Genomic DNA, 24,600 nt, shown 5'->3' on the forward strand with positions numbered 1-24,600 from the left:
CTTAAGAGTTTTCTACACATTTTAAACTTGACAGAAGAAGAGTTTTTAAATCTCTGACGTAAAGTTACCAAAACTATTTTGAAGAAATTTGTAACTTATGATAAAATGCCCTTAAGAAACTCATCCCTTTAACGTGTGCAGTTCAAGTTACCAAAGAGTTAAAATATCAAATGTGAAATTCTTCCAACATGGCGGCATGCTGTCCAAGAAGACATTCTTTTTAAAAAAGTGTACAGTTTACATTCTATTCTTAATATCACTAGTGTTATTTAAACATCTTTACATTATTTTACTTCATTTCCTGTGTTTGTGAGACATCTGTTTGGCAAAAGATACTGGTTGGTGTTTTTTCTTTCCTCACTGAGGGATGTTGGGAGAAGGATATGGTGAAGGGATTCAGACACTCAAAAAGAAACAATAGCAATGGACTGAAGGAGTCTGAACAAGGACATTAGAATAAAATGGCCAGAGTCAACACATCATTGATACTACATTGAGAGTCAACGCTGCTTAGAAGTTGCAGTGTGATATAAATGAGCTACCTTTGCACATCAGAAAAAGCCTCCTCACTGTCCATTTTTAAAACTCATCTTAAAACCTATTTTTATTCCTTGGCTTTTAACCACGCATGAGACTCTGCTCTTGTTTTTAGTGTTTTATGGTTTGCTTTTATTTATTGTTTTTTAAATTATTTTTTTTAAAAGCAATTAATCTATTTATTTCAGTGTTTATTCCTGTTTTATTTATTTTATTGTCTCTTGTTCTGTTTGTTTATGTACATCACTTTGTTGCGGCTGTGGTTGTTTTAAAGTGCTTTACAAATAAAGTTGAAAATATATTCTTATGTCTTTTCTTGCATATGTGTAATTGCATAAATTTCATTTCATTTAAATTTCATAGTATTTGCTTTACTGTATGCTTAGGGAAATTGGGGCTAGGCAGGGAAAGGTCCATTGGAAGGTGCGTAGCCTGAATTTGGACATTGTTTTTATCTTATTTTCGGAGGTTTCCATATGTATTTGCTTAAGTTGTATCCACATATATATCAATATATAATGCAATTTGTATAGAACTGATAAAAGTTCCTCCTTTTAATAGGCCTGGAGTACTATGTGTGGTTGTCAAAGTCAGAGGGGCCGTGAGAGAATTTTCCTGTCTAGATTGTTTGATGGAAGTTTCTGGAAAGATGGCTGCCGGACAGGTTTTTCACTCTCACACGCCATAAAGTTTCTGTATTGTTAATATTATGCTGTGAGAAGCCTTCGTAGGAGGAATTGTTAATCATCTCAAAATCATACTCATGTATATTTTATTTATTGTTTTCCGAGACTCTGCATAGTCTTAAAAGGGGGATATGAAGTTTATGATCTTTCATTATATGACATGTTAACGTTGGGATGTTAGGGGCCTCAGATTGGAATCTCTCTCACTTTCTTTCTCTGTTTGTTGAATAATATCAGTTTGCATGTTTTCCAGATCTTATACCTTGGTTTCTTGAGTAGCGAAGGCTGCTTCAGAGCAATCTTCACAGGCAATCCTGGGTGCTTGTATGATGCTGTGCTTTGTAAAATAAACCTTTTTAATACAAGTAAGACAGTGTCAGCGAAGACTCCATTTATCATCTGCACATCATTGCCATCAAACACACCACACTATATTTTGAAAAGGGCAGAATCTACCTGAAGCGGGCGTAAAAACTTCATACACATTTTAGAAAGTTGTATAGAATTTTGGTGTTTCCATCAAGCTTTTCTCATGCAAATCTTCCTAATGTGCATAAAAACAGTAACTTCTTGCAGCAGTTTGTACTCACTCACCAAAGTTGCATAATGATAAGAATGGGTGCTCAAAATGCAGAGCGGGAATGCCGGAGACACAATTCTCCCTATTACAAATCAGTGTAGCATCAAAAATATTGTTTTAAACGTAAAATGTCTATTGACCAGATGAGACTGTTGTTTTTTTATGCTGTCTTTCTCTGGACAGTGTGCAACTTGTCATGACTTTGTACCTTCTTTCTCCTGTTTTCCTGTAATTGTTTGTAATCTGCTCCTAAGACTCAAGATTCCCAGCCCAACAGTCCTCTGAGAAAGCAGCTGAACGCCCAACAGAGCACCAACCTGCTTTTCAGAGTCAGTGAATGGTTGACCTGAGGTGAGGAACTCTGGCTCACACAACCTGCCATGCAAAGCAGTGGCCCGGCTGATGCAGCATCACAGCCGAAAAAGACAGAAGCACTCATCAGAGGAAGGAAAGAGTGAAAATGGAAGCGTTGTGGCATCACCACTCCAGGACCTTTTTAAGACTTTGGAGCTCACGGTTTTCCACGTCAGACATTAACATTGGATTACTTAATTAATCTAAATTAATTTTGCTTTGTGGTCAGTCATGATAACTATGTTATAAGGATGTACATATTTAAATTGTGTTCCATATTTCAAATCAAAAGGCTTCATTCTTAGTCTTTTTTAACATTTCTTATTTGTTGAACTTTTACAAAAATGTAATAATTAAACCTTAAATATTTCTAAAATATATATACATCCAACAAAGTATTTGTTCTTTTATATTCCTTTTTTATTTTTAAATATCCCCAAACACTGTCATATAAATAAGAGGAAATTAGAGATCATTTTGTGATATGATCATACATGCACACATGGTTTAAACAATAGTAGCGTCATGGACGCACAATGTTACTGCATAAATAAACCATACAAATACTGCTGCAGAATTTTGCAGTTGTACCAGAAATTGATGGCACATTCTTTTACAAATAGAATACATTTTAGAAGAATAACTTCATTTTTTAACTGAAAACAAATGCATATATCAAGCATAGATATAAACAACTCCAGATTTAAATCTTGATTTCTGGTGGTTTATTTACCAGGGAAAAAGATTTTACCTCTTGATGCTGTCTTTTGTTGTACAACACAGAAGTTACATGTTTGGCAATGACTGAATTTTATCAGCACTACACCAACAAGAAGATGTGTGTTGTTTGATCCCAGAGACTGCCCTGATATAGGGACTTCTGGACCAGCTCTCCACTAAGGGGTCAGATTCCCTATCCTATGGATATTATCTCAGTAGGTATTTCGGGAATTTATAAGCTGGTGGCGAGGAGACTCGCCTAGCTTCTAACAGCCTAGATCCGGACACCTATCCTGCTTAATCTAGAATGGCACCTATCGAAAAACCCTGGATTTTAGATACCGCGCTAGCCGCATCCATTTAATGGCAGCTCTCCTCTTACTGATCTATGCACTTGGTGAATCGTTAGGTTAGTTTTATTGGCTAAGAAGACAAGCCCCAAGGATAAGTTAAATTTATTTGGCTAGAGTAACCAATAAGAACCTTGTTATAACACACAACCTTTTAATACCAAAAGATTCAAAAATCTAATGTCCACTACTTCACTTTAAATGCAATTGAGAATTTATTGATAATATAGCAAGGTGCAAGCATACAGCATATAATGATCAAAAAATGGATTACTCTAACTGCCTGTGTTGAATGAAGCTGTAGCTGGGAATTGTAATCCATCAAATTTGGAGAGGAAAACGGGAAAGTTGCCTGGCCAAGCAACTATAACGCACTGTCCGGCTTCAGACCTCAGCTGAGGCTCTCCACTTTATCCAAAGTCAGAGTAATCCTAGATCAGTACTGTAATCCTGACAACAGTGAGAACTGTTCCTCTAACTTCTCTTTCCCACATCTCGGTCCAGCTTCACACGTTCGACACGTTACAACATGTCTCAGCTCAACGTCGCCCTTCTCAGTTCCCTTTTTTCTACTGGCTTCGCCCTAACTGTTGCTTCTTTCTAACACAGTCATCAGAATTAATATCATTGTCACCAACATTTCTTATGATTACTTCAGTCACCACACATACTGTTTAACTGATCATTCTTGCATTTTGTCTCAACAGTTATTTTATCAAATCACTTCAACATTTTAACTATCATCGTACATATAATCATCACTTACTTCGTTCATTACAATCATTTCCACATCCATCAGTCATTTGTCATTTGTGTATCACACCATCACATCACATAGTAGGATCACTTAACAACAATTATCACAGTGCCTTTGTGTATTACATCATATTAGGAAAGCACCAAACTGTCCAGCTGCTATTCTGCTGGAAAGTCCTTGGTTTTCACAGTCTCATACCATCTTTTGCTGGTGTATGGCGAGTAGAGATCTCAACTTACTTGACAGTGTGTATACAGGAATGTTTGTGATATACACAGATTATACATGATTACAAAGATCTGTTGTATTATATGTTGTAATACAGCGAGTTGCCTCAACATGTGATACAGGAGAGGGGAGGGTTCTGGTGCAGCAAGAAATGGATAAGCATTGATCTTACATTTGCAAAGAACAGACAAAGCATTGTCAATATCAATATCAGTACTGTGGAAGAGCATTGCATTGTTATTTGATTAATTAAGTTATTATTAATGTTTATTTTCATTGTTGTCCTTCAGACTCCTTTTCCCAAGCACGCTTCTCTCTTGCTGCTTGTCAGATGTGCATCCTTAAAATCCATCTTTTTTCCATTAACTTCGGAAATTAATCTGCAAAAAAGTTATTATGTTCAGGTCACTTACAACAAAAAGAAATTCAGGTTTTTTTTTTTAAAGGGAAAAAAAGTGGCCATGCACACTGAAAAGACAAAAATATTTTTGGTGAAAGGCACACTTTTTTTTTCCCTCATCTTGCCAAACGTAGGCCTTGAGGGGATCATGAATTTGGTCTGTTTATCTGTCCTGTCTGTCAGTATGTCTGCAGTAATATGATCAGAGTTTGTAATGTTCAACCAACACTACAGCATTGGTAACTTGTCACTTATATCATTGGTTACATACTAACAGAAAAACAATAAACATGTTAATACTGGACATGGATTGCCTGCAGCCTTCTGCTGTTACTACACATACCTCAACAACTGCCTGCCTTTTGTTGTCCATGCTTAGGATGGCACTCGCTCTCTCACTGTCAACTTGGGAAAAATGTAGTCTGATCATGATGGGTGATAATGTGTCATCCACACATCTCTGCAGGAAAAGAAAAAAAGTTGATTAGATATTACATAAAAACATTAGATAAACATTCAAGAAAGCTTAAATATCACAATGGTAAAATGAACTTGGTTGTTGCTGTTGTCACTTTTTCTTTGAAATTAGTCTTTTGTTTTCATAAAAAATTCTGATAACAGGCATTGCTATATAGACCGGTGGGTTGTCAGGGATTTGAGCTTTCAGAAACAACCAGCTAAAATTAACAACAAGTGGCAATACTGTTTTTGTGGTAGGCTGATGGGTATTAGGACGAAGTAGGTGATATCCACCAAAAAATGTACACAGGGATAATAATATAAAATATTCCTTACTGGCATATAGATGGAGTAGTTACGGCAGGTATCTTTATCCTTCAGCTCTACGGTGCTGGTAAGAGTTCTGGCTGTTTTGTCGGTTTGAATGAAGAAACCCCGATTTGTTTGTCTCATTGGATCCACATCCAGTGTGAATGAGATTATTGGTCTGGAGTTCATTGCCCCTGCAAAGACATCCAAATGGATTAAATTAGCCAAAAACACACATTGAAGAGGTGAGCAGCATCATTAACTGTAAAGGAAACCATTGGGCTGGGGAGGGAGAGTCAAATCTTGCATTCACTTTTATAAAAACTTGTTAACAATGGCAAACATAACAATTTAGTCACTGTATTTTTGAACATTGTAGAACTGCTATTTTTCTACAGCACCGTGGCTGTTAATAAATGTCAGCTCTTCAATTCCTGTTTGCCACCTCCAAACTATAAATAATGATAATAAAAAGATAATGCCTGAGGTGATCCAGATGTCTCTCCCCAGAAACACTTTTTCAATCTGTTGAGAGATTCTGAGCCATTCCCAAATCGGATTAGATATATAATCTCTTCAGCATGTTCTAGTTCTACGATTGGGCCTTCTATTATTTGGACCTTCATGTCAGAACGCTAAAATGAAGGTGCTCCTGATGAAACTGTCCAGGTGGTTTCTTTTCTCCTCACCATGATGTTCCACTAAAATGCCTGCATTGCTATGAAGATGTAACCAATGTGTTGTGATCGAACCACAGGTGAATCTTGGGTTCATTTGTGGATTTTAACATTTGTGGACTAAAATGTGTAGTGGGTCTGGAATAGCCACATATAGTTATAGTTATCACATTAACAGACACCCCCTCTTTTTCATTTTAATATCTGAACTTTTATTTGAATCTTTATGAACAGTTTTGCAAAAAGCATTACCACTTTGCGCCAGTAGATGGTGCTCTAACAACCAGTGGGTCCAGGCAAATAGTTTCTGCTCTGCTTTGCTCTGCGCATGTGCAGAGAATAAACCTGCTGAGCAGCAGTAGCATGAGCTAACAACTCTCGTGTTTGTGTTTGGATCCACAGGTATGTAAAATGTATTATTTTGTACATTTTGGTTCGGTTAAACTATGTAACAACATACAGTGAAGCCATGACGAGAAGCTAAGCATGGTAGAATGTTGAAATATGTACTTTATCGTCTGAGTTTATTATGTGGGCGTTCCCGTCCAGGTAGGTCGGTTGAACCAGAGTGAGTGTGTACGTGTGTGTGAGAGCAAGTCCGACCATAAACATTGCCTTTCAGAGTTGTTGTTTATTAATATTTTTCTGGAAGTAACTGGTACAGTATTTATAGTGTTCTGTATTCTGAAATGTGAATATTAAGCGCATGTGCAGAGAATAAACCTGCTGAGCAGCAGTAGCATGAGCTAACAACTCTCGTGTTTGTGTTTGGATCCACAGTAACTGTTAGCCACACCGTAGCTCAGCCGCTCAGTGCCCGCCGCCTGAGTGGCTCATGCTGCCGAACCAGAGACCCCTAGCTCTGGCGCCGGAAACAAATGCAACAGCATCTTGATTCAACTCACAAAATGGCATTTCAGCTCCATTTTAGTTCTCTGATAAGGAACATCTTTCCCAGGATGCCTTGCGTTTATAACAGATCACATCATTGGTGAAGAGACCTGTGACACCACATGGGGTCCTGTTAAATCAGATCAGAGTCCTCTGGCCAGCCAGAGGGGCACAGCTCTGAGATCCAGTTCCTGGATTCACCAGCCCCCACCTCATCTCCTGCAGAGCCCTGCTGTGACGAGGCCTCCTCCTTCTGAAAATCTCCTTTCCAGGAGTAATTCTGAACAACTGCAACTCTGATCTTCCCTGCGCATTAAAGTTGCATTAATGAAGGCAAAGTTTCATTGCAACTGCCAGAGAAAGCTTCACCTCAACAACAATGACAAACAAGTAACTTAATTTTCAAGACAACAAATTATTGAAACTCAACCTGAAATCAAACTTCCTTCCACGTCCTCAATCCAAAGGGATTTCCCCCTTTTCCAACTGGACTGTGAGTAATGTAACTGGGCTTAGATAAGCAATCAGCAAGGACTTTGAGTACAAAGGATTTTACCTGTAATTAATTATTTGGTTTATATGTGTTTTTAAGTATATTTGTTCTGAAATTCATGTAGCTACATCATTCAAAGTTGTATGTTAATCTTGCTTTATTCAGACATTCAGTCTTATATGCAAACTAATTTAACTAACATTTGATTTGCTCACACACTGATTTACACATAATATACTTTAAATTGGCTGTAGCAAAGAGACAGTTTTGCAGAGCAAGGGGGCCAAGGGCCAGGCATCACTTCACAGCTTTTTATATATGTGTGCTTTTATTTGCTTTACTTGTTTAGAATAGAATACCTTTTTGATTACAAATGCTGTCTATTTAATTTTGTACACTGTGAACAATATGCTAACGTCTTCTGTGACAAGAATTCACAATTGCTTTAACCACTACTAAATATTAATTAGGTAATTTGATTATGATTCTATTCATAATTATTAATCAGTGTTCCAAATTGATAGTTTACTTTATGAGACTGATTTAGGTGAATTGGGTATATTTTTCTGTTTTACAGGTGGTGCCCCAACGAGCTATGACTTAGAGCAAATCAAGTCATATAATTTATTATAATTACTAATCATTTAGAATAATTATGAATAATTTGTATAGCCATATAAACACTCTTTTGAACCGTGAGATCCACACATGTGCTTAGGTTCATCCATACATACCTGATATCCTTATGGGAGTGATAGCATTTATGATTACGCCCTTTTATTTACATCCAGACTGCCTCACATTGGACTACAAACCAGTCTAGCACTTGCTGGACATAAGGGTCTGATGAAGCCAACACAACAAGATCATTAGAGATCAATCACTAAAGTAATTAGGAGGCCAACATTAAAAACAACTTTGACTTTGTGCTGGGCATTAGGACAAAGCTGTCACTTGGATTATCAGTAATAGATGGTTCATAGCATTTGCCCTGATACTCCATACTTCTGACACTGTACAGGCTTTCTGAGGGGAAACTGTCGTAAGCCTTCTCCAAGTCTAAAAAATACATCTAGACCCAATCAACTAACTCCCATGACACCCATTCCAACAACCCCAAGGTAAAAAGCCGGTCCAACCAGGATGAAACTGCTCCTCCTAGATCTGAGGTTTGACAACTGGTCAGTGTCTTCTTTCAGGCACCCTTGAATAAGGTGCTGCCTCCTCAATAGAGGCTTTGCACATAGCTCATTCCGATTCCACATCGCCAATGTTGCCTAGTATGCATCACAAATTCTTCCAGAGGTGGGAATTAAAGACCTTGCAGTCCTGACTGTCGGAAACATACAGCAGCAGACATGATGATACAAACACAAGTTGATCATCAATCTTTATCATCAATGTCCTAGTACCAAGTACAATTCTGAATAACTGTGTGCTTAAACATGGTGTTCCTTATGGCAAATCCCTGACTAGCACACAAGTACAGTAACAAAGCACCCCTCAGCTGAGCAGGCAGGCCATTTTTTCTACTTACCCCAGGATTCTCCCCTTTTGCCCACATGAGCATTGAAGTCCTCCAACAGAGCTAGGTAATATTCTATCCATACACAAAGATTTTAAAAAGGCCAGATACTCCAAACTGCTGTCTGGTGCACCAACAGCCCTCTCGGCACCTCATAGTCACATAGAGGCCCCCCTCTTGTTCTCCTGGGAGAACTGGGGTCTTGCCTGCCAAATACCTCTAACCCTGGGCAACTCTAGAGAAAGACAAGGTCTAGTCCCTTCCAGGATTTTGACTCCAGACCCAGTGGCATACATAGAGGTGAACACAACTGTATGTAGTTGGTACCGCTCTATCTCTGCTTTCTATGGTTTGTGTTTATCCAGATATCCGCTAGCTCCTTACAGACCACCAGTAATTCTGGCCATTACCTCCAGAGGCTAAATTATTGTCAGACCGGTAGCTTAATTGTTTTGCTACCACCTAGAATCAGCAGCAAGGGCCTTTTCCCCCACCTTTGTTTGCCCCCCCATTCGAAAATTAAATCAACCCAAATCCCCATATATGATGTCATGGCAGTTTCACGCAGCTTGAAACTTAAAAAAAGGGGAACTATTTGCAGACAAAAACTAAATTGAAAAAAGTACCTGATGCTAAAAGTGAGCTGAGCAGAGTAAAGCTAAACCATGCTAAACCATGCAGTGAAAACTCAGTGATTGGGTTAGTCAAAGCAGGCTGTTATGGTAACCATTGGTAAATTTTCATCTGAAATGCCAGGGCAGTGAAGCCTTTCAGTGTTTATCTCCTCAGGTTGAAAAGACAGATGGGTCAAGACATTGAAGATGGGCTTGTACCTGAAATACATTGATCACATTTATTGAACAATTGAAAAATTGATCATTAAGACATAGGAGAATGGAATACTAATTTTAAAGGGTTTAAGGAAATTTGCAACACCAGGCATTGATTTCAACCCCTCTGTTATTGTGCTCTGGCAAAGCCATGGATGAATTACTTTGAGACATGTTTTGTATCTGCACAACTTATACCACAACCTATATTCATATATAATATCCATACCTTAGCACAACAGCCATGCCCTGTGAGCCAACCACAATATCTGGGATTCCATCTTCTCCGAGGTCAAAGTCCCCATCAATGGCATGTCCAAAGAATCTGAGCTCAGGTTTTATGTCCAATCCCCTGATTTTCTGGAATAATAGAAGTTGAAAAATGATGTATGAAAATATTTTATGACACTCAAATGGTGCATGTTCAAAGTTATTTTGTTGTATCATCATGCTTTTAAAAGCGAGTACCAGCATTATATAAACAAGATCGAAAATATTAGCAACAAATGGTAAATGGTAAAGTCGCTTTGCGACCACTCAAAGCTCTTTACACTACAGACTGCGCTCATTCACCCATTCACACACACATTCATACTGGTGGCAGAGGTGACCCTAAATGGTGCCACCTGCCACCATTGGGAATTCATTCTCACATCAATGAACGCAGCATCGGGAGCAATTTGTATTGTTTTAGTATTATTTAGTTTTGTATATATTAGTAGTTGTAGAATTATTAGTATTATTATATCAATTAGTGTAAAAATAATTTTCTACAGCTTTAACCAGATTGCCACAGTTATATGCAATCATCAGTCATATCTATAGGGAATGGCTTCTGAGTTTTATTATAAAGCCGGTTTTAGCCTTATCTATTGGGAAATAATTGCATATGTCTAAACCTGGTTACGTTGATGCCCTACTAATTGAAGTGCAAATATATCTTTTTAGTCAGTCAGAAAATCTGCTGCTACTTCCTCATTTAGAGGAATAGCAATTTGATAACAGTCAGGATTTGTCTCTCACTTGGCTGAAAGTGCTGCGCATCCCTTTGTGCCTGTCACCAAGGTAGATATACACAGACCCTCTGTTATCATCTTCAAGAGGGGCTCCAACAGCAACGTCTCGGAGTCCATCTCCATTCAGATCTGCAAGACTGGAAATTGTGGTGCCAAATCTTCCCATGGATGGTGCAGTCACATTCAGTTGACTTTTCAGTTGCATCTGTGGGAAACAAGAGCATAAGTTAATCAACTTAGGAAAGTAAATGCATTCAATTTCTGTGAACCTTTTAAACCTTATTAAAGTACAGTGGCACACAAAACCTGAATGTTTATTGCTGCCCACCTCATCAGTCAGTGCGTAGACATAGATCTGGCCTTCTTTCTCTTCCTGAGAAAACCGTGGAGCTCCCACCAGCAGGAAATCAGTGTTACCATCTGAGTCGACATCTACTGAACACAACTCTGCACCAAAATAGGAACCAATCTGAAAAGGTGTGTGATATAAAGAAAGGATTTATATTGAATAGATTGATAGAAGATACACTAACTTAACCTTTTAACCTTAACCTAACCGAAAAACGTGTATATTATATTATGTACATGTATATTTTATATTCAAGATAAAAGTGATCTATGCTGCTACGTCAGTATTTACAAGCAATATCTGCTCCGTAAAAAATTACTATAACCTTCCTCTATTCAGCTCAATTTCCACCGCCCTCTGCCCCCCTCACTGTTTGCTTTATCTTTGAAGCCACTTGCACAGGCATGTGATATTTGAATTTATTTATTTTTTGAAGAATCCTGCAACATAACTACTGTTGGGACTAACAGTTATGCCACAGATAGACTTTTGTTCATTTGTGCATGTTGGACTGATTTGAATGAAAAATGCAGCAGCGTTTGTCTGAGTCTCCTTTGTTGGAGAACAAAGGGACACCACCCCAGAACCTCTATCCCAGCTCAATGATTTGCACCTACAAGAAGTGTGAGAACCTCATTGGCCTCTGACATCACAGGGAGTCTAAAGGAAGTTAAAATCCTCATTCACTTCCTCATGCTCTGCTCTTCCAGTTTGCAAAAGGAGAGTGTTTCTCTCTTTCAGCAGGGTCTTCCAGGGACACAAGGTCCTCAAGCAAACCAGGACCAGGTCTGGCCTAGCCAGACAGCCCCTGTTTATCTCTCTGCTTCCAGCTTGGGACACAAAGGCTTTAGAGGACTGGCTTGGCTGGCTCTCCAACTGCTCTCTGATTTGTCCTGTTTTTGGCCTATCTGAATATAGCCAACACAGTGCATTAAGATTTTGATAAGTTAACACAAAGTTTAACTACAGCAGCTGTTAGCCCAGAGACCAGGACTTAAAGTCTCAGCTAAGTTCGAATGCAACAGAAACCAACACAGCAAAATTACTACTCTTGAAGACAGTCACGCCAAGCCTGTCACCACACCCAAAGGATGGCTGGACCACACTCAGAAGCAAACCTTCACCGCTTTTCTACGCCTTTCTTCATGACCCTCCCCATCTATGGACTGGTAAAGTACTGGGCTAGATAAGATAGAAATGAGCAAAAGCCTAAGCAGAAGATTCAACCTTTAAATGCTGGTTTGGTTTAATGTGTTTTGTTAAGTACTATTGTTGTGATATTTGTGTAGCCACATCACCTGAAGTTGAATGTTAGTCCTATTTACACAAACACCAGGTCGTGCATTCAACAAATTCTATCAAATAACTCAATTTATTCTGGCACATTAATTCACATTCAATGTACTTTAGAAGTTAACACATGGTCCTTTTGTCCTCCTAAGCAAGACAAAAGACTTCTGGTTTTCACGACCCTTTGTCTGCTCTGACCTAACTCAGGCAGCCATCTTGCCACACACACACACACACACACACACACACACCTCACATTTTCACACTGTAAATAGTCTGTTAGATTGGACATTGTGTGTTTGGTTGCTTTACCTATTTTTTTTAAGAATAAATACATTTTGGAAAACACATGCTGTCCATTTGATGTTGTACAAGTATGAATGAGATGCCAACCTCTCCCAAATTCTTTCAACCATTACTAAATATTCATATGGTAATTTGATTATAATTATTAAGTTAATTATTAATCAGTGTTCCAAATTGATAGTTTAGTAACTTTATGAGACTGATTTTGTTGAATTGAAGATCTTTTCTCTGTTTTACAGAGTGGTACCCCATTTTGAGATGACTTAGTTATCAATAAAGTCATATAATTTATTATAATCAATAATTATTGATGATCATTATTAATCAGCCTTCCAATAGCCTTCTAAACACACTTCTGAACTGGGAAAGTGTGGCATTACTGAAATATCCAAATTTTGAATTCCCACCGTGGAGCATTTGTTTAATGTCAGTTTTTGTTTTCACACACAAACACACATTGTAGACAAACAGTCTACAAATGTCCAGCTGTATATGAGTTTTTAACATTTTAACCACATCTACGTTCAATGATCAAGACTCCCAGTCTGTTTGTGTTGCTGTTTCACTACATGCAGATTCCCCTCACATGCTATTGGGCAGGGAAATAAAATAGGCCACTCAGATCCAGTAGCTTCTGCTGACCGAACGCCACCGCAGTGACTAACAGGAAGCTCACAGACAGACCGGGAGCCGTAATTAATCAATTAACATGCAGTTAATTGCTTCAAAACACGTACACTTTTTATTGCGTGATTTATAACAGCTGTCTATGCAGATGATGATTCAATTCATGCCACCGAAGACAGATTCATTGTGGATTGCACAATAAAACATATACATGCAGCTCACATCTCCCTGATAACGTGTTTGAAATGGGGAAGGGAGAAACCAGGTGTTGTGAGCTTTATGTCAGTCAGTCAAATCCACACCTGTATGGAGGTGCTGACCTCTGGCAGTCCCTTAAAAATTTATATAAGTGAGGATAAAAGTTCTTTAAAACTATCTCAAGTGTTCAAGTACAATCCATCTTTCATTTTTGAATTTGCATTATTACACAAATGACAACTTTCTCAAGACAGTTACCAACCTGATCCCCATTTAATCTTTGGGCTGCAGTCCATTTCTTCCAATTGTGTCTGAGGAGTACGACCTGTCCTGTGTGCTCAAATCTTGGTGCACCCATGAAATATAGAGAAAAGCTGTTCTTCACTCCAGTGGAGATAGAGGATCCTGCAACAGTGTGGTTACATGACATAAGGTGTTAAATAATTACTTTTGTCACAGAGGTTTGAATGCAGTGTAAGAAATGTTAAGTGCAGGTACTTTTAATTTGAAATAATTAAAACATTCCACATTTTAAAAGGGTTGCAGATACACATTTATGATCCCATTTGTATGCTACATTTACCATATGAAGCCAAACCTTAGAAGCATTTGATTTTTGCCAAGCATATAACATCAGAAACTCAAGCCATATTTATTTATAATAGCAGAGAATCTGTGGGGAAGAAAACTTTGAATACCAATGTAGGAGTTCATCTGCATGAGTGGATCTTCAGAATGTGTTTCTTTTTGTTCATGATGGTTCTGAAGCCAACCACGCCAGCTGTTTGATCCCACTGAACCCAGAATCAAAGTATCCTGTTGACAGAAATGCAAAGGTTCAGTCATAGTGCAGCAAGGAGACGAGGCCATGTCACGAAAGTAAAACATAAGAGTGTAACTCTTGGTTGGATATAAATGTTACGGTGACTATAGTTACAGGAAAATATATTTAGAATTACTGACATTGTAGAAGACAGCACTGAATCCAGTCTGACCCATTTGTTCGTGAGCCACTGTGGAGTCGAAATATAAAGACATTAGCAGTTGATGCTGTTATAGCAGGCATTCACCAGGAAGATAAAATTGAGATTTGTGACAGCATTATTGTGCAAAAAGGAAAAAAATAATAAATTAACATCACCTTCCATTTTAAAGATCTTTTTTTGGATGTCTTCCAGTATTCCTGGGAGTCCTTCATAGTTCTCAATCTTGAAGGTATTTTTGTCTTTTGGTTCTGAAGCAATGGTTCTGATTCTGTCCAGCCCAGCATCTCTGACCTGAAACCAGTGTGCTGCTTGAATTTGTGAAGTATCTCAGATTCTGATTGGCTCCAGTACAATTCAACAGTTTTCATTTTTAAAAAAGACTGAAGTTAATCATCCAATGGTTAAAAACACAGGGGAAATTATTATTAGTTCCATAAACATAGTGAAAGAGAAATCTATAACAGTGTAGTTACATAATGGTTTGTCTTTTACTGCCACAACTAAATTAATTTCCCTTTAGCAGGATTCATCAGCTAAATTTTGTTTCATAAACAGAATTTTTCCCTCTTCAGAATTCCAATTAAGATGTGGCTTTTTTTTTTCAGTGTTTCCAGATTGGGTTACTTTTCTTCCTGAGTACTCTGCCATTGATTGTTGAAAAAGTTGTGTTTCAGATCACTTGGGCAAGTGTTTCATATCTGAACTTGTGTTCTAGTGTTAAATTGTATATGCTATATTATATTTCAAGTTACAAACCTAAACCAGTGGCTGTAAAAACATTAACTGTACAAAGTCCACAATTTAATCTATATATATATATATATATATATATATATATATATATATATCACAGCTTACCCCAATGACAAAGCGAATTATGTTTTTCTCATCATATTTGGCGATAATCCCATTTCTGTCTCTGTCGCTGGGATCTCCATCAGTGATGACGACCACAACTTTAGTTGCATCAGGAGAGGCGCCTGCAGCTGGGTTCTCAAGGATATTCTCCCTGAGACAAATGTAAAAGGAGCATTTAGAAAAAAAATCTTGATCTACAAATTATTGTTTATGTCAACAAATAAGATGCTCATAATATTCTCTTTGTACTGTACATCTTCCTGTTATTGTTTTCTCCTTTGTTATCTTCAATTGTTAGAGTTTGAAAACTGTTTATGTAATGCAACTGAACTTACAACACAAATGTTAGCGCTTTGTGTGTGTTAGTGAGATACTTCATTTGGGGTTCTTTCTTGAGTTGTTCAAGATCTCGACCAGCTTCGTAGTCATTGAAGTCAAAAACCTTCCTGGGAGCTGTGCTGAACTGAACTGCTGCAAACTGAAAAAGTAGACAACATCATACAGTATTCAACATTATGTGTATAAAATTTAACAAAAACATCCTGTGAATGCTTTAATGTTGCAGTAGCACCTTGATTGACAAGTTCTTCAGGCTGCTCATTATTTCCACTATAAAATCTTTATTTTTGTTGAACTCTGCTTCGGTCATACTCCCTGATCCATCAAACAGAAAAACTAGGTCTATTTTCTTACTTGTGCTTTCTGGAAAAAGAAACATTTTAAAGAATATTTAGACAGGATAAAAATATTGAGAATCATTTTTACTGCAGAAAGGACCAAGTGTTATAAGCACCAGGGGGAGAAGCTAACACTCTTGAATGTCTTGTACCTTGGAAAGCAGGTGTGAACGAGGAGATTGGCTGAAGGTCATCTTTTCTCTTGTAGCACACGCTGTTCACAACGGAGTTCTCCTTACATTCATGGGTTTCACTTGGTCTGCAAACCTACAGGAGACATATGGACTCTGTGTTATTAGCATTTTCTAATAAGACAGAGCAGAACGGCAGCATGTAGCCTTTATGTCGGAGAGGACGTTAGCTAATGCCGATGTAGATATGCAATTAAAAAAGTGAAAAATTGTCTTGAAACAAGAGATCGATCTGGCAGGTGTGTGAGCTGGCTGAATGTAACAATCAATTCAGCTAATCAAATTATGCTTAACTCAAGAACTTGAAACAGATAGTCCCATATTGAATACACAAAGAAGCAAGCCTTGCATATCTCGATGCACACACACAAACACTGAAAACATTCACCAGAGTGTTAGTGGTTAACGGGCTAACTAGCCAATGCTAGGCAAAAATCAATATATTGACGGGTCGATTAGACAGTCAATTTACCATTACATTTTCGTTTAACATCATCTAGCATAGTGCAACCATAAAGTCAACCATACAGCTGTACAGTACATCATTGCTGGTTATAGTTATCATCATTCTGCACCACCCTGCCTTTGGAGTCAGCTTGGCTGGGCGCCCACTTCTCGGGAGCAGAGCCACAGCACTAAACCATCTCTGTTTGTTGAAAATTTGTAAAACTGGACCAGTGAATAGCTAAAGTCTTTGAGATTAATTTGTAACTGCTTCCAGTCGAAGATACCATTTATACATACTTGTAAGTACAAGTATGTATAAATGGTTGGATAACAATGTGACGTTGACCATTTATGTGTTTAAAATTAAGATTTACTCACTTTGTAGAAGACAGCAGCAACTTCACTCTGACACATTTGTGCTTGAGCCACTGTGGAGTCGAAATATAAAGACATTAGCAGTTTATTTTGTTATAGCAGGCATAAGATAAAATTGATATTTGTGACAGCATTATTGTGCATAAAGAAAAAAAAAATTAACATCACCTTCCATTTTAAAGATCTTTTTTTGGATGTCTTCCAGTATTCCTGGGAGTCCTTCATAGTTCTCCATCTTGAAGGTATTTTTGTCTTTTGGTTCTGAAGCAAAGGCTCTGAATCCATCCAGACTAGCATCTTTGACCTGAAACCAGTGTGCTGCTTGAATTTATGAAGTATCTCAGATTCTGATTGGCTCCAGTACAATTCAACCGTTTTCATTTTTTTAAGACTGAAGTTAATCATCCAATGGTTAAAAACACAGGGGAAATTATTATTAGTTCCATAAACATAGTGAAAGAGAAATCTATAACAGTGTAGTTACATAATGGTTTGTCTTTTACTGCCACAACTAAATTAATTTCCCTTTAGCAGGATTCATCAGCTAAATTTTGTTTCATGAACAGAATTTTTCCCTCTTCAGAATTCCAATTAAGATGTGGCTTTTTTTTTTCAGTGTTTCCAGATTGGGTTACTTTTCTTCCTGAGTACTCTGCCTTTGATTGTTGAAAAAGTTGTGTTTCAGATCACTTGGGCAAGTGTTTCATATCTGAACTTGTGTTCTAGTGTTAAATTGTATATGCTATATTATATTTCAAGTTACAAACCTAAACCAGTGGCTGTAAAAACATTAACTGTATAAATTCCACAATTTAATCAATAATATATAATAATATATGTACTGTAAGTATCACATATATATATATATATATATATCACAGCTTACCGCAATAATGAAGCGAATTATGTTTTTTTCATCATATCTGTTAATGATCCTATCTCTGTCCGTGTCAGTTGGAACTCCATCTGTGATTAGTATCATTATTTTGGTTGCATCAGGAGAGGCGCCTGCAGCTGAGTTTTCAAAAATGTCGTTTCTGAAACAAATGTAAAAGTCATTTTCAGAATCATCGAAACTTAATTTATTAATCATCATAAGGCAGAAAATTAGGACTACATGAAGAATTCAGAGGATAAAGTAAAAAATTCTGACTTCCTGACTCTCAGAACTTTGAAGAAAGTTAATAATATTAATTTGGGTTGAACTGGAAAGTTTGGCGAACTGTAAGTACGGCCACATTTGAAAAATGTATTTCCTCCATCAGGGTATCACGAGTTTGGTCGTGTGTGTGCATGCGTGTGTCTCTGTCTGGCTGCAGCTAATCTTTCATACTACTGGACCAATAAGCCATATACATTTATGACTTTTTTATGACTGTAAGACTGTATCGTAACTAACACATTAAATTATCTTTATCTTATTAAGTCATCGGTTGTAGAAATCCTATCAGACATTATGACACCACAGTTTCGTATCTTCAAATACTGTGCATATACCATCAAGTACAGTTTTAGTTTTCATAAATTTTTGTCTGCACAATGGTTGCAGCGAACTGTGCTGTCAGGCGTACAGATTGCACCACACACGGTGGTTTCCAGCCTGGAAATAACTGAAACGACACACAGTCAGTAAACTCCCTAATGTCACCAACACAACAACAAAACTGACATCCAGTCAGTAAGGAGGGCCACATGAGATAAAATGGATTTCAGTTCTGAGTGTAAAGGTGCTGCACATGACATTCTGTATATTATTAGTGCTGTAAACAAATATTTGCTGAAGATGTAGTGAAGTAATGAGAGCCCGACTAGAGAATGAAAACCCTCCCGCTGTGTGTGTTCTTATCTTCTCCGGACATTCCCCATGTGAGTTCCTAGATCATTCAAAAGTGAGTCCAAAGGGACCTTTATCAGGGGCCTTTATTTGGGCCTTATCATATTCCAAAACATTTGTGGTGAAAATGTACGTATTTCATAGGTCTCAGAAATGGCTGTGATGTATGTTGATGTATAACATCAGTCCGATCAGCTGCTGCGTCTATTCAACAAGTCAGGGGGCGGGGCCACCACTCAAAGACTTCCGCATAGGATTCTCTCGTGTATCCTCGCTCGTGCCTCCTCTGATATGCCTCCTCTCTCCTCTATCCCAGGGGTGGCCAACCCGTCAGAGACCAAGAGCCACATTTTTTACTGTGTTCCGGCAAAGAGCCACATCATAGGCACAGATGAACATCACCCCATCCCTTCCTCACGCACAAACCTTTGCTCAGCCAGATTTATTGTAAATGTCACACACCAACATGATAATGACAGAAATTGACTCCTAAAGTACTAAGACCACAGTTCAGTCTTTTCAACAATGAACATTGTGTGCACTGACAAACTCCCAGTTCAACCAAGTCCACAAACATAAATAAAATCATTTACAATAGCGTTTTTCTTTTACTATGCATGTTACTGAGTGTTTGACTAAAATACCTTATTGAACTTGTGCAATCTTCCCTGCTCTGCCCTGTTCGGGACATCGCCGAATGTCACCGGAAAGACCCGAGTAGTCCCGAGTAGACCCGAATGAACGACGAACAGTTCCAGAGGAAAATTTACCAGTTCAGTGCGCCGCTGCTGCCTCACATCCTCGTCGGTTACGGCGGAGTCAAACTGAGCCTAATCATAACTGTTATCACTTAGTGTTCGTTCTGTGTGAGTACAAGTTATTTGCATAGGTTGATTATTATTATTATTATTTGCTGTATAATGTGCGTTTTTATGGATCCGGACCGGTCGCCATGTTGTGATGCGTGATCCCGCACATAGAGTTTTATTTTTGTAAAACCTCACCACAGCAATCCCTGTACCTTGTTCATGTGTGAAGCAATTAAAGAGGATAAAAAACTCTCTGAAGTAGCTGCAGTTTTTCTGACAGAAAATTAAGGCCAGACTGTGTACGCCAGCATTCAAAATATAGTTTACAGAACTCAAGTGAAGCGCACACGCACATTAAAAAAAACACAAACACAAACTTCGATATGAATGTAAGAGCCGCATGAAACCGGGCAAAGAGCCGCATGCGGCTCGGGAGCCGCATGCGGAAAGAACTTCTACTAAACGCGAAAGAACTAAACTAAACGCGAAAGAACTTCCGGTTCAAGCGAGGATAGAGGATAGAGGATAGAGGATAGAGGAGGCGAAAATTAAAGGAGATGAGACGCAGCCAGAGACTCATAAGAGGTGTCAGTGTACTCAGAAAAGAAAGCCATATTTGTTAGTTCTGCCATTTACTGTAACCACGCCCCCATTCATCACTCATCGCCCGCGGCGGCCGACGATCGCTGGACATTGCTGCTTGCAGCTTTAATTTAATTTAATTTCTTTTTATCTGTGTGCTTAAAAATATTAATAAAAAATTCTGACTTTAAATTTAGAAATCCAAACAGTTCATTCTGAGTCTAAGGAATACTGACTGTTGTGCATATGGCTCTCATTCTCTTCTGGAACTTCAATACGTTTAGATTTTAACAACTACTATTTAAGTGTAATTCAGTTTGTTTGTTTGTTTGTTTGTTTGTTTTTTTGACTTACAACACAAATGCGAGGGCTCTGTATGTGTTGCTGAGAGCACTCATATGAGGTTCTTGCATTAGATTTCTAAGAGCTCTACCCTCTTCATAGTCATTGAAGTCAAAAACTTTCCTGGGTTGTGTGGAGAACTGAACTGCTGCAAACTGGAAAAAAAGACAAGGTCATGTTTCTGTATTTTATGATTTAACAAATGCATAAATAGATACTCTGAATGCTTTGGCGTCTCAGTGACCTTGATTGATAGGTTCTTCAGGCTGTTCATCATTTCCACTATCAAGTTTTTAATTTTGTTGAACTCTTCTTCTTCCATACTACCTGATCCATCAAATAGAAAGACTAGGTCCACTGTCTTTTTTGTGCATTCTGAAAACAATTAAGAAAGGTTAAGGACATTATTGAGAATAATTTACTGCAGGAAGGACATGATGTTATAACCACAGATAAGTTTACACTCTAAATGTCTTTTACCTTGGTACGCAGGTCTGCTATTGTACCGTGTGCTGTTGAGATTGGAGTTCCCATAACATTCATGCACCACACTTGGACTGAAAACCTAGATCAGATGAGATTGTCAAATGTGACATTGATTTGTTTAGAATTTAGAATATTTTAGTTTTTTCACATTACATGCAACAGAATGAACGTTTCTATTTCTTACAGTGATTTGGGAGCATCTGGAGTCCTCACTTACTGACAGGCCAAAGTGCTTGACTGGTGTTTCGTTTGTGAGTAAAGTTTCTGTGACAGTAGCATCTGATTAGTACAATTAAAAAAGCATAATTCAACGGCAATAACAACTATGGCTGAGTCTACATGTCTTGATTTTCCAATACATGCAGACTTTTGGAACTAAATACACAAAATGTAATTTTCTGTCTCTTGGTGTCTATCAAAACAAAAACAAAAGACATTTTTGTATTCAGCCATTGTTTTCATATTTTATTTTATACAGTATGTCTACCTTGTTGGAAACGGTAGATTTGTATTTTATTTTGTCATTAGTTGTGTAATATTTACTTCACAAAACATATATATGTACCTGGAATAATGAAGCACTGATGGGTTGAGTTTAGATCAGATTTGCTTGTTTCTTCACATCCGTTGGGCTGCTGGGGTGCAGACCCAAGTATCCTGTGGATGACATCAAAAAATATGATGATAGAAAACTTTGTCCAAAATGTGTGCCCCCAGTTCTGTAACTGTGGACAGAAGCATGTGTATATACTGCTTTATAAATACAATGAAAAGAATGTGTCTGCATATTGTTGTCTTTGTGCGACTTTTAGTTGTGAATCTACACAGAGTTTTATTGCTCTGCTATGATCTGATTGGATGATCTGTATACAGGCCTTTGCATTTCCACCTGGTATTCTTAGGGCCCATTCAGATCACCAGCCCAAATCTGCTTTTTTGGCACTTCCCAATTGTATCTAGATTGATTTTAGAAAGTCTGGACATAAAAAAAACCCCACTTGAAATATGAGTGAGAGGAGACAATTGATTGTGGAGAGTGTTAATCTTTGGATGGATTAGAAAAACAACAACAAAAAATGTCAATATTTGTTGCTAAATGTACTTTACCAGCCGCCGATATACCCTGGCAACTGTAACATCAAATTCATGTCTAAGTGTTAAATATGTAGATGTACTTACCCTCCTTTCTTCCCAGATATGATTTGAAGCACTTTGTTTGCAAATAAATCATTTTGTTCTGCAGTATAGATGTGGGGGTTTGTCGTATCAATGTTGAAAGCCGAAGATACAGAGATGGCTGCAATTAGTGGAAGAAATGATCAAGTCAAGTCAAGTATAGTTTATTTTTCCCAACTTGGGCAATTTGGTTGCAGTCTAGGTATATAAAAGACATTAAAAAACAATACATTCCAACACACATACATACAACAGATCACAGCCTCATTATATATATATATATATATATATATATATATATATATATAAAAATAAAACAAAACAAAACAATAGTGCAACAGAAGGCAATTCCAGGTGAAGTGTCAACCACATAAGTCCCCAACATCAACAACATCATCGTCATCATCATCGTCAATATCAAACTCATCATCATCATCATCATCATCATCATCATCACCATCACCATCATCGTTCAACCAGGTTCAGTTCCCTAATGGAAGTGGGGATGAATGAATAGGACCTGGACCTGTTCTTTCATAAGACACACCAGATGGTACCAGACAGACTCAGAGCTGAGAGGATGGTACTGTCTGAACAGATCCTTCTAGCTTTCCTCACTACTTGCCTTTTAAATAAACAATTCAAATCAACAAACTGAGTCCCCACAATCTTGCTAGCAACCTTCACAATGCCCTGTAGGGCATTTTTATGTTTAGTTCCAAGGTTTCCATACCAGCAAATGATAGAAAATGAAATAACAGATTGGTCATTAAGATCTTATCAACTTGAAATGCAGTTACTTTTCTTAAACAAAAAAGGCGCTGCTGGCCTTTCTTACTTAGCGCTTCTGTGTTGAAATCAAATTTTAGTTTGTTGTCAAACATGGTGCCAAGACACTTATAAGTGGTCACCACATCAACTACTTGGCCATTTATGGCGCTGCTCTGGAGGGCTGCTGGAGCATGCTGTCTAAAATCAATACACATATCCTTAGTTTTGGTAACATTAGGTTGGAGAAAAGCATCTTTGCACCAACAAATAAAATCATTTACAATGTGTCTGTTTACATGGTGGCTACGACAATCATCTGTATACAAGATGTACAGGAGAGGGGAGAGGACGCAGCCCTGGGGGACGCCGCTGGATGTGCTCAGCTCCTCTGACAGAGTTGTGTTTACCCTCACTTTCTGAGTTCTGTTTGTGAGAAAATCAAGCACCCATCCTACAAGGCCTTAATCTAAATTAAAGCTGTCAATTAATTTCTCAACCAACATATCAATAAAATAAAATAAAATCAAACTTTATTTATATAGCGCTTTTCATACATATAAATGCAACACAAAGTGCGTTTACAAAAAATAAGAATAAAAGCAGACAATAAAAATGACAAAACCCACCCCTCCCTTCCCCACATACACATACATGCACACACACGCACGTAGACACGCACACACAGAAAACACACACTCAGACTCACACACAGCACATATTGATTGACAGTGTAGAGACATGGCAAGGCTCCGAGGATCCAGATGAGGAAAAAGCAACCTGAGGGAGCATCCACACTGAGAGGTGGCAGAGCCCACAGCCATAGAGGACGCCATCACAGAGACCACCAGGACCCGGGTAGACCACCACGAACCTGGGTAGACCACCAGGACCAGGGGAGACCACCAGGACCCAGGTAGACCACCAGGACCCGGGGAGACCACCAGGACCCGGGTAGACCACCACGAACCTGGGTAGACCAGGACAGACTCCACATATGGTGCAGAGCCGCCCAGACCCCCGGGCCCAAGGAATCTCCAAGACGACATCCCCACGGGCAGACTGAACACACCCATAAGGGAACACTGGAACTAAAAACTAAAAGATAACAAGACAACAGGACAGGATAAAAACTAAAAGACTAAAGGACAACAGGACAGGTTAAAAACTAAAAGACTAAAGGACAACAGGACAGGATAAAAACTAAAAGACAACAAGACAACAAGACATCAGGACAGGATAAAAACTAAAATACAACGGGAAAGAAAATATAAACAATGTGATGAACAACTAAATCAGTAAATACATAGTTAAATAGGAGAATAAATAAATAAATAGTAAAATAATCCGTTGAAAGCTAGACCAAACAGGTGGGTCTTGAGCCTCCTTTTAAAAACATCAACAGTCTCTGAGTCCTGATGTCCTCTGGCAGACTGTTCCATTGGCGCGGGCCATAATGGCTGAATCTCCCGTAGGTTTTAGTTTCA

General features: G+C 38.2%; 1 protein-coding gene across 3 annotated transcripts; it reads right to left on the minus strand.

The window, feature by feature from the left end:
* Positions 1-3,423: 3,423 nt before the first annotated feature.
* Positions 3,424-24,322, minus strand: LOC131968013 (integrin alpha-L-like). 3 transcript variants are annotated; one of them, XM_059328761.1, is made up of 25 exons: positions 24,084-24,322; positions 23,823-23,987; positions 22,349-22,466; positions 21,735-21,826; positions 21,354-21,433; positions 21,164-21,248; positions 20,928-21,058; positions 20,696-20,838; positions 18,003-18,153; positions 17,285-17,420; positions 17,120-17,169; positions 16,256-16,370; positions 15,998-16,128; positions 15,762-15,904; positions 15,427-15,577; positions 14,724-14,859; positions 14,546-14,595; positions 14,281-14,398; positions 13,845-13,987; positions 11,141-11,281; positions 10,820-11,017; positions 10,026-10,156; positions 5,408-5,574; positions 4,956-5,072; positions 3,424-4,592 (listed from the first exon to the last, which is right to left on the minus strand). In XM_059328761.1, exons 1-23 carry the CDS (start codon positions 24,187-24,189, stop codon positions 5,442-5,444), a joined length of 2,847 nt encoding a protein of 948 aa, XP_059184744.1. In that variant the 5' UTR covers positions 24,190-24,322; the 3' UTR covers positions 3,424-4,592; positions 4,956-5,072; positions 5,408-5,441. The 3 variants fall into 3 exon arrangements, with proteins under 3 accessions (XP_059184744.1, XP_059184742.1, XP_059184743.1); XM_059328759.1 differs by having other exon boundaries at positions 23,823-24,322; XM_059328760.1 differs by lacking the exons at positions 3,424-4,592; positions 4,956-5,072; positions 5,408-5,574 and adding an exon at positions 9,478-9,799 and having other exon boundaries at positions 23,823-24,322.
* Positions 24,323-24,600: the final 278 nt, after the last annotated feature.

This window comes from Centropristis striata, unplaced genomic scaffold (genome assembly GCF_030273125.1).
Source record: "Centropristis striata isolate RG_2023a ecotype Rhode Island unplaced genomic scaffold, C.striata_1.0 Scaffold_30, whole genome shotgun sequence".
Lineage (NCBI taxonomy): Eukaryota > Metazoa > Chordata > Actinopteri > Perciformes > Serranidae > Centropristis > Centropristis striata.

Bases quoted from the DNA above. Each gene is read 5' to 3' on its own strand.
- LOC131968013 (XM_059328759.1), bottom strand. From the start codon at position 24,189: ATGGGTGTGTTCAGTCTGCCCGTGGGGATGTCGTCTTGGAGATTCCTT. The intron at 20,839-20,927 runs GTCACTGAGACG...CTTTTTTTCCAG, and splicing joins TGAAGAACCTATCAATCAAG to TTTGCAGCAGTTCAGTTCTC. The intron at 5,575-10,025 runs GTATGGATATTA...ATGTCTTTGCAG, and splicing joins GGCATGGCTGTTGTGCTAAG to GGGCAATGAACTCCAGACCA.